Source organism: Schistocerca gregaria, chromosome 8 (genome assembly GCF_023897955.1).
Source record: "Schistocerca gregaria isolate iqSchGreg1 chromosome 8, iqSchGreg1.2, whole genome shotgun sequence".
NCBI classification, from domain to species: Eukaryota; Metazoa; Arthropoda; class Insecta; order Orthoptera; family Acrididae; genus Schistocerca; species Schistocerca gregaria.
In genome coordinates, this window is record NC_064927.1 from 187,401,774 (window position 1) to 187,420,936 (window position 19,163).

A 19,163-nucleotide genomic window follows, 5' to 3' on the forward strand; every position below is an offset into this window, starting at 1 on the left:
AACAGACTGCTACTATTGATGCTGAGGCAATAGCTGCATTTGTAGCTCAGCGTCTTGTGTTACATCGATGCAGGCAGAAATTAGAATATAAGCAACTGTTGATTGTGTTTGTTGCTTGGGGTGCAGGTGTACCTAAAGTTTACATAGCCTTGTAGATAGATGTCTGTTTGGTAATTTCCACTGTACAGGTCATTTAGCCAGCTTTCATCCTGTCCAGCCAAATTTTTAGTTATTTAACTCTGGATGTGGCTGTAGTATGTTCCAGTTGGGCACATACACCTGTTTCCCAGTTTCTGAATAAAATGTGCCCAGACGTCATCAGTTCACATTGAGGACAGTCTTTTTTGTGTGATAACATATGCATTCTGCCAGAAGAGGTAGCTTGAAAGTTTTTAGTCACTCTGGTACTAGAACTTTCTTGGTACCGCAGGCTCCACTGCTGGCTGAAATTTTTCTATTTTCCCCTATTGTGGGGGAGGGAATATATCACCAAGGAACCCAACATTGGGTTGTTTTGTGTATTTGCAAACCACTTTGGAGAGCCCTTCTGTACTCTATTTTGAAATAAATTCCAGGGACTAGATTATGGTATCTGCTGTAGGATAACTCTTTCCATACTCTCATTTAAGCCACCCAAGCTGTCTACATTTTTCTTCCACTCTTCATAGAGTTCAACTTGTCTGAACCTGTACACCATATTGTTGTAAGATGCCCATGATTGTCAGAGTTTGTTATGCATCTATCATGAGTTTTACACTCAGACACTAGAAAGTAGCACAGAAGGACTATCCCAAGGGATGGATCATATAAAGAGCAGCCTCTTCATCGACTATACAACAATATTACAGTTACCAATAAGTGACCCTGTAGAACCATGTGGATGTGGTGCAAAAGCAGCAGTTATGTGTTTCTGGAAACATGACACCACCTTTACACTGATTATGGACCTAGAGTCCCAAATGATTACACACAACTGTTCATCTCAGGCTGCTCCCCATCATTAACCTGTAAGTGGCAGATTTTTCAGTTACTGATAATGCATTACATTTGAGATTATTTACGTGTATGTGCAGTGCAATAGGGTCAATGTTCAGTGCTTGTACCTGGTATGGACATAGGACAGAAGTTACATTGTTTTGTGGTTAAAAAGTTCAATCAGTCTCTATTGAATCACCTTTCAGAAGACAAGCTGTGGTACTAACTTTGTTGTATTCCTTGTTTGAGAACTGAATTTTTTAGATTTTTGTTTGGAAAAATCAAAATCAGCTATTGCAAAAGCCATCAGCCAAAAAATTTATTCATTTTATATATCTGTTTGACAAGTTATTTTCCTAGTATGAAGTACAGAATGGGATTTGTGAGACAAGAGGCACAGGATTTCAGTTACTGTGAATTTTATATTACTGTATCATGCTTTTAAATGTTTATCCACTTGTATTTATAAAATGATGTACCAACAGACTGACAGCTTCCAACTCTTTCAGCATTAAAAATGAGTAAAATGCAAGGTGAAGATACAACTTCAAGTCTACAATTTCATTTTGTTCCAATACTAGCTTGGATTCTCCTTTGTATCCTAGTAGCAGTGATGTCCAGGAATTGTGTGTTTATATTTAATTTCATATTGTATGTTGTTAGACTGCAATAAGGTCCTTGTGTTATGTATGTGACATTTATTTATAGGGAATAATTATAATATGGAAAATTTGGGACAGCTTCTACCTGTAAAATTGGAATTAATTGAGCTGTGGAAAGGTCTTTAATTTGTGAGATAAAACATTTGAAATACTTCAGTGATGTCAGTGGACTTCATGCAGTACAAATTCTGTTGTGCTCTGACAGCTATTTATATAAATTTTATTTCCTTAAAGATTTTACATTAATGTGTGTTATTCCAGGTAACCTGAATCAGCACATGAAAAAACACACGGCTGTTAGGCCATTTTCTTGTGAACAATGTTCAAGAAGTTTTGTATTTAGGGGTGACCTGCACGTTCATCTCAAAATGCATGCTGGAATCAGGCCACACAAATGTAACTACTGTTTAAAGACATTCAGCAGCAAAGGTAACCTCAACCAACATCTTAAGATGCATTCGGATTCAACATCTTATGTTTGCACTACATGTTCCAAGGTCTTCACCATAAGATCATGTTTTGAGGAGCATATGAAAGGTCATGCAGCTGTTAAAACTGAAGAAAAATGTACAAAAGATTGTGCTGCTGTGAGTCAAGAGGAACATACAAAAGATAAGACTGAATAAACATTCACATATATTTCCAAAATGTAATTTGTCATTGTTTCGATATATGGGAGATTTGTGTAAGGCTGACTATTCTGATTATGAATAACTTGGTGTTATATACTACTTTTCTAAATGTCAGTAGTCTTAGTATATCTGTGAACATTTGGTTGTGATTTAGTATATAAGCTTGCTTTTATTTATCTACTGCTGTGGAGACCATGACAGTTTTCAAAACTTGATGCCAAATGTATCATGGCAGTATGACAGACTTTCAAGGTAGTGTGGAGTCTAACAAACTGCTTGTTTCTTAAATTAAAATTATTTACTTAATGGGAAGTTATATGGGTTGGGAAAGGGGAAGATGACAGATGTTGTCATAAATATGCAGTGTCACTAAATTTTACGTCTCCAGTTGCTACATGGCTCTTTTCTTCAAAGATCAGTTATGATGTGTTGTCTCAATCACTATGTATTACTCACTATTCCTTTTGCTTCTTGGTTTCATGTGAACTTAGATTTATTTTATTAAATTTTTGTTCTGTATTTTCTAAAATTATAAACAAAACAAAGTTCAAAGTGCCACATTGGAAGGATCTGTCATGGTAATGTGGCCCTCATTATCCTAATATGTGCAATATGATCATTTTTGCTCAAAAATGGTCTAAAGTAATTCATAAGATTTCTTGCATTTAACCATGCACTTCTGCATGGCTTAAAGGCAGAATTCTCTTCATCTTTCCTGACAGATCTTCATGTGAGGCAGCAAAATTTCCATAATGAGTAATTCTGTGGGCTATTTCCCTATTTCTGATGTCAAACTTGGGCTAAATGTTAATGCGGAATGAGTTTCCCTGTGAAATTGTCAGACAGGGTTGCCCGGTTAAGTTTTCATTAAGAATGAAGTTTGTGGGCAGCTTGATAATCAGGACAAATTTTTTGTTTTTGTGTTTAACATGATGTAGTTAAGTTATTTATTATAAACCATCATAAATTTAAGTCTCAAAATTTCTGTCTTAGGTTGATGGAGGTACAGCATGGCAGCATTACAAAATGCATTTTGCTTCCTTAAATCAGACTAGCAAATACAAAACTGTCTAATTCTTTTCTCTTTGATGTGTAATTATACATGTGTACTGTGTCATCAATATGTGAACAGTACATGTAGGAGCAATGTTATTTCACTGGTATCATACTACCTTTGTAGTAATGGGATGGGACATTTTGATGTTACGTCACAGCTTTTTTGCGTCCATGGTACTGGTCCATCAGTTGGGATGAATGAAGTGTAAGTATGTAGCTAAATGTATTTAAAATGTGCCTAAATGCTGTCTACTAAAATTCCATAGCACAAAGTATTATTAGGCACACTAGATATGTTTTCTTATCTGTAAAAGAGGTGCTTGATTCCTTTTATTATATTCCATAATTTGTTGTGTGTATAATATAGATATTATAAACCTATGGTTGTGCAATTTTCTAGGGCTTAATTCTGTTGGGTAAAAGTGAGGAATTGTGGTTGTTGAGGGGAAAAACAGAAAAGGGGGCAGGAGAGAGAGAGAGAGAGAGAGAGAGAGAGAGAGAGAGAGAGAGAGAGAGAGAGTACTATAATGTTATCTTGCCAGAAGATATGTTAACTTTATAAACTGTCTTCCCATGATGTTAAATTTATGAAGCATTCACGAATCTGTGTTCTTGACACTATTTGCTTGACACATATTCTGGTGAAAGGAGATACTTACTTTGGCCAAAATGTCATTTCATTTACAGTGAACATCAAAGGCAGTTTTTTTTAATCACTTTGATGCTGGAATTAGGAGCACAAAGGAGAATAATACTGTGTTTTGGTGAGTTTTATTATATAAATGTTACTGTGTATCCACTTCAAATTTTATGACAGTTATTAATGTTTTGGTTTGGTAGTTTCAAGTTGGAGTAATATGTCATATGAGCAATTGTGAATACATGGATGAGAAAGCCATTCATTCTAGTCATTAGAGTATGACAGTACAAAATATATGGTCTGTTTCCTATGTAACTGTAAGAAGCAATGAAAATGTATTTATTTATTTATTTTGTGACCACTGGAGAAACTGCTAAAATGATCTACATAGATTTACTGTGTTGCACAGTTTTTTCTGGAATCTTTTGGGATGATGTTCAAAACCTTGATTGACTACAAAAGTTTATTTGCATGGGGTGTTACCTGTATACAAACATTCCTTCATTGAGTGTGTTGATAAATACAATATTAATATTTGTACTTTGGTTGTCCTGGGATCAGTTTGTAAAACAATGTGAATGTCAAGTTATCCAGAAACAAACTGAAACAGCATATAACCATTTGATAAAAATCAGTGATGTGTGTTATATATAGTATGCCTAAAAGGTACTATTCATACTACATTCCAAATTATGTCTGGAGCTATAGGAGAATATTACTCTATGTGATTAACATCTATATATACTTGACCTCTGTACTGACTCAATGAAACTATATTACATGTTTCTGAATGTGGATGTCTTTTCTTCATTACACCATAGTTAATCTAAGAATTGTGCCCTTCTTTACATAATGTTTTTTAGTTAATTTTAACCATGGAATTTATTTATTTATTGCATTTTAACTATGTGTGTGTTTGTTAGCAAAGTATTTAATTATTTCATGTGAATAAAATGAGGAGATAATTTATGTAGTTCTCTGAATTTGTTTACACAAGACTGTTTTGGGGGCAAAGTTAAAAACTCCTGATGGCGTCCTCCTGCAGCTTCATTAATTTATGTATGTGAATAGGGCTGAATTTGCCTGTCGCACATGACAGTGAGTGTTAACCATTAACTGTAACCTAACATAACCATAGTTAACAATGTATCTGCATTTTGCCAAACAATAGAAAATCCAGGATGGAATGTAACAATATTAGAAAGCGAAAGTTGCTACAAAGAAGAGCCCTGCCAATGTGGAGGAAAACAAACGATGACACCTGTTGACCTGTCCATCGTTGCTGGCCCCATGCACTTTCCAAGACCTGTGGTTGGCCAATGATGCTCTAGTGAAGCATGCTGAACACTGGAGACAGATATGAGCCTCCTATACACAATAGTGACAACTTACAATATGTGAAGATCATGAATGTATACATAAATGTATAACTATTATTTAATTATATTTGTGACCTAGTATATATAGCCTATTAATTAATTACAGATTTAGCTCATACATGTTTTTTTTTTTTTAAAAAAAAAGAAACAAACTCTGGAATTTATTTGCTAACTGAGAATTTCTCAACATTAGCTGTATTAGGTGTAAATCTACTACCAACAGTGGCACTTGAACAGGTTATCCTTTGATCTTCCCATTTGACACCCAAGTCTATTTAGACTCTTCCAGACTTGACATTTCAATAGTGATCCAGCAGGGAGTTTTTCTTTAATGTTCCAACTTTTCAGACTTTATCCAATTTTTGTTTCCACATTGATTCTCTGGTTGTAGATTGACTTTCGTTTAGTGGACATTCAACTTTTATGAAATCTTTCATAGATTTAAGTCTTGCCACCACTGGCTGATGTGTGTACAGGGGATGTTTTCTATTTTTGCACTGCCTACTTCATTTGGCCATTGCCAACGTTTTCCATCTGATCTGTGGGAGGGCTATTCCAGAACACATACAAAGTAGATCACGGTTTGTAGGTTTCAGGCATCCTGTAATTAATTGACAAGAGTCATTCAGTGCTGCATCTAGCTTCTGGGCATGTGTCGTTCTTCTCCATACATGCATATTCAGCTGGATCAAAGCACAATGCCAGGGTGATTCATGTAGAATTTCAGGATTTGCTCCCCAGTGTGAGTTGGTAAGTTTGCGGATTATACCATTCCATGTGTTGGCTTTCAGTCTAGTTCTTTCTACATATTACTTGTAAGACAATGTTCCATCTCATTTGATTCCAAGGTAAAATGGGTTTGGCCAGTGTTTAAGGTTCCATTCCAGTTGTAATTACCTGTTTGCTTTCTTATTGTTCAGATGAAATAAAGAAGTCTGCATCTTTGCTGGATTCGGTTGCAGTTGGTTCCCATTGTAATATTCAGTTAGTACTTCTAAGGCATCTACTTGGTTTCTCTCAATCTGTTTGATTGATCTGGAGTGGCAGGGGCAATGGCAACATCATCAGCATAGATAAAACTTCTTGTTGTTGGTCATTTGTTTACAGATTGAAAAGTAGAGGGGACAAAACACCACCTTGTGGGAGCCCATTCTTCTGGTCCCTCCATCAGTGACCTCACAACTTCAGTAAGATGGTAGTTTCCAGTTATTTTGAAAAATTTTCCCAGGAGAATTTTGTGGTTTATTGTGTCATATGCTGCTAATAAGTGGACAAGCACCACACCAGTTTTTCTCCCTTCTCAAAAGCGTCCTTTGTGATTGTGTTAGGCAGAGGACCTGTCCAGTGCAAGACTTACCGGGTCTGAATCCTGCTTGTTGTGGAATGATTTGGCTATCTACTCTATTCAAGATAAGACATTCATATAGTTTGAAAGGGCAACACAGCAGTGTTATTGGATGATAGTTCTTGGCTTCATCTCTTGATTTACCTGGCTTTGGGATAGCTACTACCTTGACCTTCAACCGTAGCTTAGGTACTGTCTTGTTAGACCAGCAGAAATTATGAAGTTGTAAGAGCCATTCCTCAGCTATGGGCCCTAAGCTATGTATAAATTCATTAATGATATCATGGGACCTGCGATCTTCCTGGGTTTCAAGGAACTGATTGCAGCTTCCACAATTCTGTTGATGTGAAGTATGGTTCAGGTGGTTTTTCAGCCACTTGTGACCTCTTATATGAGATGACAGTCTTGCTGTTCTTCGTCGCTTTACCATTCAAAACGAGCTGATGTGCGATTTGATTAGCTGTCATGGAAACCTGATCCTTGGGGGCTGTTGGTTTGCTAGACAATTGTTTCATGAGGTTCCAAGCTCTTCTGCTATTGTGCTTCATGTCAAGACTCTCCAACCTATGTTTCCAGAACTCTTGTTGGTCTTTCTTATAGTTTCAATCAGCTGATCCCAAAGTTCTATGGTTTCTTTGCTGAAAGGGTCCTGGCTGTACTGATCCAGGTATTCGTTATATATTTGTTTCATATCCAGGAATGTGGGCTAATACTTCCATATGTTCCTGAAAAATTCCTTGTTCCAGTATAGAAACTGAACAATGCTGACTCCAATAATGCCATATCATGTCCCCTACTCTACGAAACCTCTATTGTTAAGGCTTCAGTCTCTTCCTACCTAAGAGGTCCAAAGTTGCTACCGACAGGAGTCCCGTTTTTCCACTAAAAGTGTATGCTCTGTTTTGTTAACTATGTCTGCCAAGCAACACTTCATCTTTCATTTGCTTTTGCAGTTTTCTGTTTTACTGGGAATATACTCTGGCTGTTGAGAAATTCCCATTAAGTGAATGCTTACTGTGATGCTGTTCACTTTTATTTCTGCTTCAATAGTCCCATGCCTGATGGTCCACCACTCCACTTTCATAACAATCCAGTTGGTGGCATTGTTTCTGAATGTTGTACACTTGTATGCACCTAAAACTTTTTACTCCTGAGGAAAATACGTTCTGCTTATGCTGTTTTAAGTTGCTATTTCCACCTCCTTCATATGCATAGTGATCTATGGGCAGCAAACAAATTCTTCAAATTTTACGTCTGTGCTCTTGACATATCAGGTGGAAGCCCTCTCAAAAATGCACCAAACACCTTGTGCTCTGCCCCTTGCAGAACAGTTTTCTCCATTTGTTCATTCTCGTAGGTCTTTGCACTGATTTTCCTGATTCTACCTAAGAATGCTTTCACCAACTTGTTTCACTTCTGGGGTGTCTCAGTAAGTTGTTCCCTGAGGAATCCAGCCTGTCTTGCTTGCGGCAATGCTAATAATCCCTTATTAAGTTGTTCAAACGTTCACACTTATTCACCCCCCCCCCCCCCCCCCCCACTGCCATGATATATGATGCACATCTTTGCATCCCCCAAATTAGCCACATGCAAACATATCTTGTTTGGCCAGTTACCCAGACTAACAGCAGCTTCCATATTGTCAATAAACACTGATGCATCCTCAATTACTTGCCCAAAAAAACAGACAGTAGGTGAATTGCAATAAGATCCACAGAAGGAACTGGTATACTGACTGAAGCTTTTGCCTCCATCACTGACTTGCTGAGCTCACTTTCTGCCCTGAAAGTGTTACATGCCTTTGTAATGCAGCATTCTTCCCATGCAGTTTGGCCATCTGTTTCGTCAAAATTTTGACCACATTCTGCACAATCACTGCATACATTTCTGGCATTTGTCCAACCTCTATCTTACAATAAAATTTAATACAATATGCTTCAAGTGCACTACAAAGCAATGAAATCCATCATAAAAAACTTGGACAGAGGTACAAAGGTGTAGCCACTACGTAGCTCCATTTTATTAATGACAGACTCATTCCTATTCTTAATGTTCAACTTTATTCTGAAGCAATGAGCCAGACATTAACATGGAACGTCTAAGACAAAACAAACAAAAAGCAAAGAGTAAATGATTATGTGCACACTAGAGTCTTTGCCACTGCTCCTGTACTGTGCACATGCAACTATTCATCTGTGTGTTCCCACACAGCCCTCTCCCTGAAGAGTGGAACTCGAGGAATGTGTGGAAACTTGTACTGGACCCTTTGCCTGGCTCTTGTGCAAATTTCCGGCTGTACTTCCTCCATCGTTGTATCCTCTCATGACTTCATCTGGCTCACTGTCCTAGCAATGAGACCGTGAGCACTGATGCACCAAATGCCCATAATATTGCCATGTGTCATTCATAGCTTGCATAGCCTGCATTCAAGGTCATTCATGTCCTGTTAAGTTACCATATTGGCACCTAACTGGCTGGAGGTAGTACTCTCTCAGATTACCCCTAAACTATATCAGGTCCCCAGGTTCCTCTGGTGTCTCAAACTGTACCCAGAAATACCAGTGCACATCAGTCCTATACACACATCAGTCCTATACACAATGTCTGTGTGTAAGAACAACACGACAAAGGCCTCAAAAATATAAAGGTCACTTACCATACTTTTAGAGCTCAGTGAGGTCACAGTCAGTTTGCCTTTCTGACAAATGACAGCAGATGACATTGCAGAAGGTACTTCTGATACCAAATTCACAGGTGATGAATGTGGCCTCCACTATGGTAGAGGAAACGACTATATGAGGGTTAGGAAGTAATGTCTGTTCCTTGATCGACATGTGGGTTAAGAGTGGGGGCTGTGACTGAAAGCAAGTGGAGGACCAGTAGTAGGATATCCCTGGTTGAATTAGACATTTACACTAGTTACGTACATAGGTATGATCACTGCTAGAGGGAAGGTCATTGACTATTGGGGGGATGTAGTGGCTCACAGAGCTCAACGAGCAGTCATCAGCAGGTATGCTACTGACTGCAGCAGGTGACACAAACTCCACATGGGACAGCAGCATGCCATTTCTACTGCAGTCAGTAGGACACCTGTAACTGGCAGTGACAATGTGTTGCAGCTGATGTAGGATAGTCCCATCCAGAAATGTGGCCTTCATTGGGACACAGTACCTCATGGAAGGATGTGATACTCAAACTATAGTCCCCCATCATGACCGATGTTAAAGGCATGTGCCCACCCTAGGTGGTGATTGGTGTTGATGGGAGCCTTTGGGAACTTGTGCATTGTGACAGAAAGATTGTGCAGCCCCGATCTTGGACTCTGCTGCCAGCAGAGGAAGACTCAGGAATGTGAAGAAATTGATTCATATGCATACAGTCACGAGCATAAGTGGTTGCCAGCCACTACTGGAGATGAGATTCTTGGTTGATGACTTCATCTAGCAGTGCAGTTGGTGGATGGCATCATGTAGACACCCCAAATTGGTCATGTACAGAAAAAATAGGTGAGCATCTGAGAACTAGGTACATCTGAGCACATTTGAGGATGCAGTTCTGATTTGGGGTACATGTATGAGAGTCTTTTTGGCAGTAGTTCTCCAGTGTTTCTACCCACACTTCAAAATAGACAACAAACTGTAGCAGCCATGTGTTGCCATTTGGTGGCGATAACTTCATTTGTGTGGCTCTTTTTGTTTAGTCAGCTCTTGAAGGAGCCTAGCCTGAGCTATAGTGTCGCCCAGCTTCGCCATTCAGAGGTGCTGGCTAGTTCCTTCCACTTTGCCAGCTCTTGTTCTAAGAATACATCTTATTACTTCATAGTGTGTGGGCACCACAGTTCATCATCTCTCTTGCTATGACATTATTTGGCTGCATTGGTGCCAGGCATTTTAATGCTCCAGAATAGGGCATGGCACAATAATATTCTCTCACAGACCTATAAACATGTATTTTATGCAAATTTTGGTACTTCAGCAATTTACTGAAGCAAAGAAAACATCGGCAAACAGAGTATGGTTTCACGAGTTGCAACCATTGCAGCAAAGTTCACAGTGATCAAGGAAAGATTTCTTTTGTATTTGATTCAGTTTTCAATTAAATTTGTACAACAAGAAACTAACTATGGTTTATAAACTAACTATGGTTTATGATGACCATCTCCAAAACCTGAGTAAACACAATTTTCCAACCACATAGTCACCATATGTAAATATGGCATAGCCAGAAAGTAATAAACCAAAAATACTTCATCAGTTTATGTGAAAATGTGAGCACCACATACAAACTTCAAAACAGGCCTGCTGATTCTATACATCTGAGAGACTCTCTTCTGATACATTGTGTGGCAGTACATCAGAAGGAGAGAGATAGAGACAGAGACAGAGACAGAGAGAGAGAGAGAGAGAGAGAGAGAGAGAGAGAGAGAGAGAGAGAGAGAGAAGTATAATTTTCACTTTGCCATGACTGCAGTGGTGAGAACTCCTCCACACCAAATCTGGAATATGAAGCTATGAGTATCAATAGTATAACTAGACAACTTTAAAACAAGTGTGGTTAACACTCACCTTGATTCTGTGTGGTTCATACCTGGGCATCATGTGTATGGTGCCATACCAGCTTCTGCCCGATCAGTATAAGCTTGTCTTAATCCCATTGGGTCAATTTTGTAATGAAAATACATATCAGATACAAAAAAGTTTTTTTATTAGATGGTGGCTAAGACCAAAACCATTTGAACAATAAAGTTTTTAATGCAATGCAGAGGTTTTTCTTGAAACAGGGTTACATTCTAGTACATAACGATTTACCTTTCCTGTTATTTTTCTCTAAAATCATGGCAGGTAAATGCTAAAATTGTTCCTATCAGTAAACTATGGTTGACAGCCCTTTTCCAATTTTGGTTTTGATCTGTCTCTAATGATCTCATTGTCAGTGGTGCTACAAACCTCAATCATACCTCCTTTTTTTTATTCAAGTGTAATTATCCATTTTTGCTTTGTTATTTAAATGAAGAGTGAGCAAATACCATAAATTAAAAGGGATTTTGATGCATTACTTGAAATACATAAATCAAGATAGCCACACACTAAAGCTTTTTTTTCAAAATGGAACTGGTTTTTTGGGTATTTTGAGAGTCATGGCTATCTTGTTTTGTGTGACTTGTTACATTTTTTTGCTTCTTCCAGATTGACAAATTGTTTCTGCACAAAATAAGGCGGGCAGGGGGGATGGGGGGGGGGGGGGGATCTAATGTATAGACTGTCAAAGTACAAATTGTAGACATTAAAATAAATGCAGTTTTTGATAAAAATGTCATGTGGTATTAGCATTTCTCCATGGTCACCTATACTGTGTGTGTTTTCCATGTAGTCATTTGTCATATGTGTCTATTATAAACATAAATGATTGTGTGCAGCTATGTATACTTTATTATGTATAATGCATGTCTGTAAATCGATGTATTGCTCATATACTAAAATAAATGTTTCATATCTCCATATTTTGTATATTTTTAATGATGGTAATTAGTGTTGCAAGTGAACCATAGAAGCAGACAATTTACTGGATGTTAGTTATTTTTCATTTTTAGTTTATTTCCTCAATGCAGTTGTACGATGCTTTCTTGCAGGAGATCTCTGTACAAATTTACAAAGGAAAAACAACAAAATGTACAAAATGATTCTTGTAATATGCTATAAGTTGTTTTTGGATTAAAGGAGACCACTCATTGAAAAGCAGAAACCTTGAGTTGTAGATAGGCACACACAAAAGAAAGAAAACTGTCTACCTTTTGGAGTCATCCATTCACTAACTAAAATAAAACACATACATATATAAGCCCGTCCATGGTACAGCTAGACTAACAGTGCAAATGATGTTTTTTGATAAGGGGTCTGGTTGCAGTAGGGGGTAGTATTGGGTGGGGGTGAGTAGAGGGAAAGAGGGAGAGGGAGGTGGGAGGCAGGGAGAGGGACTGGGGATGGGTGGCTGGTATCTTTATGGGTGATGGCCAGTTTGCCTTAGAGGAATGTGGGAGGAGGGATGGCAGGCACGATTCTAGCAGCCAGTGGGAAGTGGCACATGCTGAAGGCAACAGGAGATTTGAATTGGGAGGGGGTGATAGGACAGAGGAAAGGGAAACTGTTGGGCATAGGGTGTGGGGTCAGAGGGTTATGTGAGCTACAGACCAAGGCAACTATGGAAGCAAATGATGTGTTGTAAGAATAACTTCTATCTGTGTAATTCAGGAAGCTGATGGTGGAGGGAAGGATACAGATGTATCGGGTTGTGGAGCAGCCATGAAAATTGAGCATGTTGGGCTACTGTGTGATCAACTTTGTTCTTGACAAAAGTTTGGCAGTGGCCATGCTTTCACAGGTAGCCTGGCCTCTCATGGGAAACGACTCGAGTAGGATTTTGTAGATGGGTGGATTGGGCAGGTCTTGCTTCCTGCTCTGCCACATGAATAGGGTCCATGTGGCTGAAGGTTGGATGCGGGAGTGGCATAGAGATGGACTAGGTTGTGTAGGTTGTGTGTATGATGGAACACAACTTTGGGAGGGTTGGGAAGGATCTTGGGTAGGAAGCCCCTTACTTCAGGGCAGGGCGAGAGATAGTCAAAGTCCTGGCAAAGGATATGGTTCAGTTGTCCCTTTTCCTGGGCAGTATTGGGTGATGATGGATGCACTCCTTTGTAGCTGATTCTTTGGGGTGGTGAGAGGATGGGGTGTGTGTGAGGATATGGCATGGGAAATCCATTTGTGGACTAGATTTGGGGGAGTACTGCTTGTCTGTGAAGGTTTTTGTGAGGCCTTTAGCATAATGGGCACGGGATTTCTTGTCATTGCAAATACACTGTCCATGGGTGACTTGGCTATATGGAACAAATTTTTTTGGTATGGAACGGATGGTAGCTATCGAATTACAGGTTAGTGGGGTTAATGATGTATGAACTGGCCTGGGAATTCGTAATACCACATTGTGTTTGCCCAAACTCCTTTAATGTCATTCAGAGCATTTAGCACACACACTTAGTAAACAGAATGGTCCAATACATCCAGGACAAACTTTCCTTGGAATGACTCAGTCGAAAGACATATCATTCTGCAGTATATCATGTAATATCGGAAACCATAGAGGAATGAGTGAATTCATGTTGAAATTTCGGACCTCTGTGAATAATATGGTTATACAATGTGCAAATTAATTACACGTCTCTCACACTAGAGGTGTCATGTGTGAATGAGTTACTTAAGTGTCTGGAGATACAAACCATACCAAGTTAAATCTAATACAAGGTCACTGGAGAATCAGAGAGCAGCATTCAATGTCCAGGAAGGTGGCATGTTACTCACAAGAGGTCTGTGATTTCAGCATGAGTTTACTCATTCCTCTATAGTTTCCCATATTACATGATATGCTGCAGAATGATACATATTTCCACTGAGTCATAACAAGGAAAGTTTATCTTGGTTGTATAGGACCATTTTGTTTTCTTTGTGTGCATAATTATGCTCTGAATGACATTAAAGGAGTTTGGGCACATACAGTGGGGTATTACACATTCCCAGGTCAATTCATTTACAACTGTATCTACCAATTGACCAAATAAGTTGGTGCAGTGGTTAAGGCAGCATACACATTCTTGCGGTGAGTAGAGTTGGAATCACCACACCATTAGCTAGATTTGTATATTTTGTGACTACCCTAAATTACTTTAGGATAATGATGAGGTGGTTACTTTGAAAATCACATGGGTGATTTCAGTCGCCATTATTCTCCAATTAGAGCTTATGCTCTGTGTCTGATGTCTTTATTGTTGAAGTAACATTAAATCTTAATCTCCTTGTAGCATAATGAATTAGCCCCTTCCCTCATGCAATACCTTGTTCTGTTGTCTTTTTCCTAAACCCCCCCCCCCTGCCAAAACACACATCCCTCCCCCTCCCCAAGGGGCTCATGGTTCTTTCATGAGTTCGAGTGTGGCACACTTTGGGCCCTGAGATATTGCTGCCCATTTTTCCTTCCTGGGCTGCATTTGCTTCACTGTGCCTCTCCCTTTCTGTCTTTGTCCTTCCTCATCTGCCACCTCCTTCCCCTCTCTGTGTTCTTACTTATGCCGACCTGGATATCCACTTGGTTTCCTGTATTCCTTGCAATTTTGTTCACCTTACCTTTTTTCTCTATCATCCTTCCTTTTGGCATTTTTGGTGGCGCTTTGGGGTCTGACCTTCACTTCTAAATTCTCTCTCCATAGTGTGAGCCATTTGGAGAACAACTTCCTCCCCAGTGTCTATGGCATGTATTCCTGTCCCCACGTTCCTTCCCCTCTACCTTCCCTGCCATAGCCCCCTCCTCCCAGCTAGGTTACCAGTACATGTAGTCAGTCCGTGTTTCTATCTGGCTGAGCTCAATGACAACACAGGGATCACACTTCTGGTACCTGAGCTGTTGCCTTCTCATGTATACCTAGGATTGGTTGTTTGTCGCTCTGGAGCAACGGAACTCCTGGCAGTGGCTGCCATGCCAGGTGACCCTTGCTGTGACTACGTAGCACCCATGGGGAGAGCCACTGATCAGAGTGGGTGGCATCAGGGTGAATGCTATTCGCGCGAAGTGCATCTGACTCCAAAAATCTGGTTGTTCTCCTATGGCGCTCTCTTTAGAGTGGTAATGGATTACTGAATGCTGCTGCTTATGACTGAGGCCTTCCTTTTCCTGGCTACGCCTTGGGAGGAAGGAAAGGCTTGCCAACTTGGGGTGAAGCATTTTCCCCACTGCCTAGTGTGTATTAGGAAAGACACACACACATTCACTGCCAAAACCCCATTATTTTTTGTGGAAAATATCAAAGGCATACTTGGTGAAGTGGAGTCTCTCAGTAAGATGTGGTCAGGTTCCCTGTTAATCAAAACTCCTTCTGCCACCCAATCTGCAAGTCTTCATTCTTGTGGTAATCTTGGCAACGTGCTGGTGTCCATTACATCTTGCCAGTCTTTGAGTGAGGTCCAAAGAATTATTTTTCATGGGGACCTCATCCTTCAAACTGAGAGGAACTTTGGGTTGATCTGGAATGATGGGGGGTTCATTTTGTTCAGCGTGTGTAAAAATGTTGTCAAAACAATTTTGCTTTTATTCTGGCTTTCGAGGGAGATACCCTCCCAGACAAGGTCACGGTTATGTGTTATCAGTGTGGCATGAAGCCTTACATGCTGCCACCCATGAGATGCTTTCAGTGTTTGTGTTTTGGGCACATGTCTTCCAGATGTATGGCAGAAACTCTGTGTGGTGACTGTGGACACTCACTCTGTGGTGGGACCCCGCATGTTCCACCATCTGTGTGTGTATTTCCATCACTCTCCACACTCGCCATATTGCCTGCATTGTAAGAAAGAAAGAAGATACAAAAGTCCATGCATGATTTATCTTACACTGAGCCTCGTCAGAAATTTGACGAACTTCATCCTGCGTCGATGACCGCTTCTTTTGCTTCTGTTATGTCCTTTTCCCCTTCCCTATCTTCATTACCCCAGTCCCATCCCTCTCTCCTTTTCCCCTCCCCTGTGGTTCCCATGCCCTCCCCTGTGGGTGCTAAGCTGCCCCCCCCCCCCCCCCCCCCCGACAAAGAAGTGCTCCCCTCCTTCATTGCCTGCCAGTGATGGGACCACTCTGTCCCTCTCTGATACCACAACTTGGCCATGGGACACAAAGTCTGTGTGCCTCAAGGTTGCCCACTGTCTTTCAGTTCCAGATCTTGAGGAATCCTGCTGTCCCCGTGCTCTTCCCTCCTCAACCGACAAAGGAGAAGGGGAAGGAGAAACCTAAGTGCCAGGACAAGGCATTCCAGATGCTCCAGAGATGGCATTTCACCCCACACAACCTGAATTTATGAATGTCATGCCATCGTGTTTGGTGTTGTCTCCAGCCCATTCGTCTCCTATTTGGATACTTGCTTTGTGACTATTCAATGGAAATGTAATGAATACTACTGCCACCTCCCAGAATTGAAAGCAACCTTTTTTGCCTTTTACTTGGCAGCTAGTGTCATTCTCCATGAATCACATTTTACTGATGCTCACTCACCAACCCTTCATGGATTCCAAGCTTTGTAGGAACCGGGTCGGTCCTTTGAGGGCACGTTGCTCTATACGGATATTGTTAGTACATGGTTCCTACTTTGTACCCTATTGGAAGTGTTTGCTGTTCGGGTCCACTTGGACTCTGCCATCATGGTTTGCAATCTCCATCTCTCTCATGACAGGCCACCAGCATCTGCTGCCCTAATTGTCCTCCTCCAGCAGCTCCCACCTCCCTTCCTCCTTCCTCCTCCACCTCCTCCTCCTCCTCTTCCTCCTCCTCCTCCTCCTCCTCCTGCTCAAAGATTTTAATGCATATCATCCTTTGTGGGCAGTGCTTCCTCATCTAGTTACAGGGTCCTCATTGACCAATTTTTCACAGACATGACCTGTGCCTTATTAATGATGGTTCCCCTAATCATTTTAGTGCTGCATATGACATTTTTTGTGCCATTGATCTTTCACTCTCTTCCCCTCCCCATCTTTTACACTGGTCACCAAATGACCACCTCAGTGACAACTTCCTGTTGATTCTCTTGTTTCTTCTCTGTCTCCCACTGACTAGGTTACCTTGCTGTGCTTTCCATCATGCTGATTCACCTCTATATAACTCCCAGGTCGTGTTTCCACCTTTTTGTGAGATTATATTCAAGAACGTAATCCACACTGCTGGCATAGCCTTTTCCCTCTCGATGGGGCCTGTTCCAGCCAGTTCTTTGGTGGAGCATGGCCATTGCTATCTATGGTCGCCATCATGCCTTGCAACATCTTAAGCATCACCTGTCCTCTGCTAGTCTTTTACCTTTAAACACATTCACACCAAAGCCCGTTACAGAGCAAATGGGTGTGTTGGGAACACTTTGTCTTCTCTCTAGATTCTTTTGTCCCTATATCATGGGTGTGGGCTACACTTAGCGCCTTCCAAGGCTGTCAGTGACAGTCTCCCATTCCGGGCCTTGCCCTTACAGGTGGTTTGTGTACAGATCCGTTAGTTCTTGCAGAGCACCTCACATCCCATTTCTTGGTGACATTGGTGTCAGCCTCCTATCCAGCTGCCTTTCTCCTCTGGAAACAATGGGCTGAAGCTTACCACTTACATTTTACCCCTTGTTAGGCAGAATCCTACAGTGCACCATTTACTGAATGTGAGCTACTTCTGGCCCTCTCTTCTTCCCACAGTTCAGCTCCTAGCCCTGATTACATCCACAAACAACTGCTTCTACATCTCGATCCTCCACAATGCCAACATCTTCTCCAGGTGTTGAACTGATTTCAGTTCAAAGGCATTTTCCCCCCTCTCAGTGGAGGGACTGTATTGTGGCTCCTACCCTTAAGTGTGGATAGGATCCTTTGTCCCTTAATAGTTACTGGCCCATCAGCCTGACCAATGTCCACTGCAAGTTACTAAAATGGATAGTGGCCTGTTGGCTCAATTGGAATCTTCAATCTCAGAACCTTTTATCTGCTTACCACTGCGGCTTTTGGGAGGAATGATCTCCGATCAATCATGTGCTTTGATTGGAAACCACAGTTCAGCAGACCTTTTATCAGTGCTGTCATCTAGTCGCAGTTCTCTTCGATCATTGCAAGGCCTATGAGACATGTTGGTGCCATCATATCCTTCTTATGCTTGATGAGTGGGGTCTTTGGGGCCACCACCCCATTTTTATTTGCTAGTTGATACTTTCTTTAGCTCTCCATGGACCCAGGAGAATGGTGTTCCACAGGGCTCTGTTTTAAGTGGTCTTCTTTCTCTAATTGCTATTAATTGACTTGTGGCCTCTGCTCTGTATGTGGATGATTTCTGTATTTGAGCTAGCTACCACTTGGTGGCCTCTGCAGAATGACAGCTCCAGGATGCTATCCGGCACACTTACTCATGGACACTTTTGCATGGTTTTCAGTTCTCTCCCATTAAGTTGTTGGTGTTGCATTTCTGTCACCCTACTATGGCCCATCCTGATCTGGAGCTCTACCTTGATGCTCAACGCCTGACTGTGCTCCCCAAGTTCCCTTTCTTGGGTCTTCTTTTTGACAACAAGCTTACTTGATTGCCCGATATCTGTCTTCTAAACGTTTGCATCCTTGCCTACACCTCTTGGGGTGCAGATCATTTGATCCTTCTCCACCTTTACTGGACATTAATTTGTCTCATCTGGACTATACTTATCAAGTTTATGGATCAGCTGCCCCTTCCACACTGTTCCTTCTGGACCCAGATCACCATCATTGTATCTGTTTAGCCTTCGGTGCCTTTTGCACTAGCCCTGCTGATAGTCTTCTAGTTGACACTGGGATCTCTCCTCTTTTGATTTGGCATTCCCATCTCCTGGTTCCCTGTGCCATCACTGTCCACTCTTCCCCTCTTCACACGTTCTGTTCCACTCTTTTCGCA

General features: G+C 40.8%; 1 protein-coding gene across 2 annotated transcripts in view; it reads left to right on the top strand.

The window, feature by feature from the left end:
* Window positions 1-12,184, top strand: part of LOC126284027 (gastrula zinc finger protein XlCGF7.1-like) — a 137,889-nt gene extending 125,705 nt beyond the window's left edge. Inside the window, exon 5 of one of the 2 annotated variants that reach the window (XM_049982579.1) lies at window positions 1,899-12,184. In XM_049982579.1, coding sequence (XP_049838536.1) covers window positions 1,899-2,263 — 365 coding nt within the window. In that variant the 3' untranslated portion in view covers window positions 2,264-12,184. The remainder of the gene's footprint in view (window positions 1-1,898) is intronic. The other variant, XM_049982580.1, reaches the window with a different exon arrangement.
* The last annotated feature ends 6,979 nt before the right edge of the window (window positions 12,185-19,163 follow it).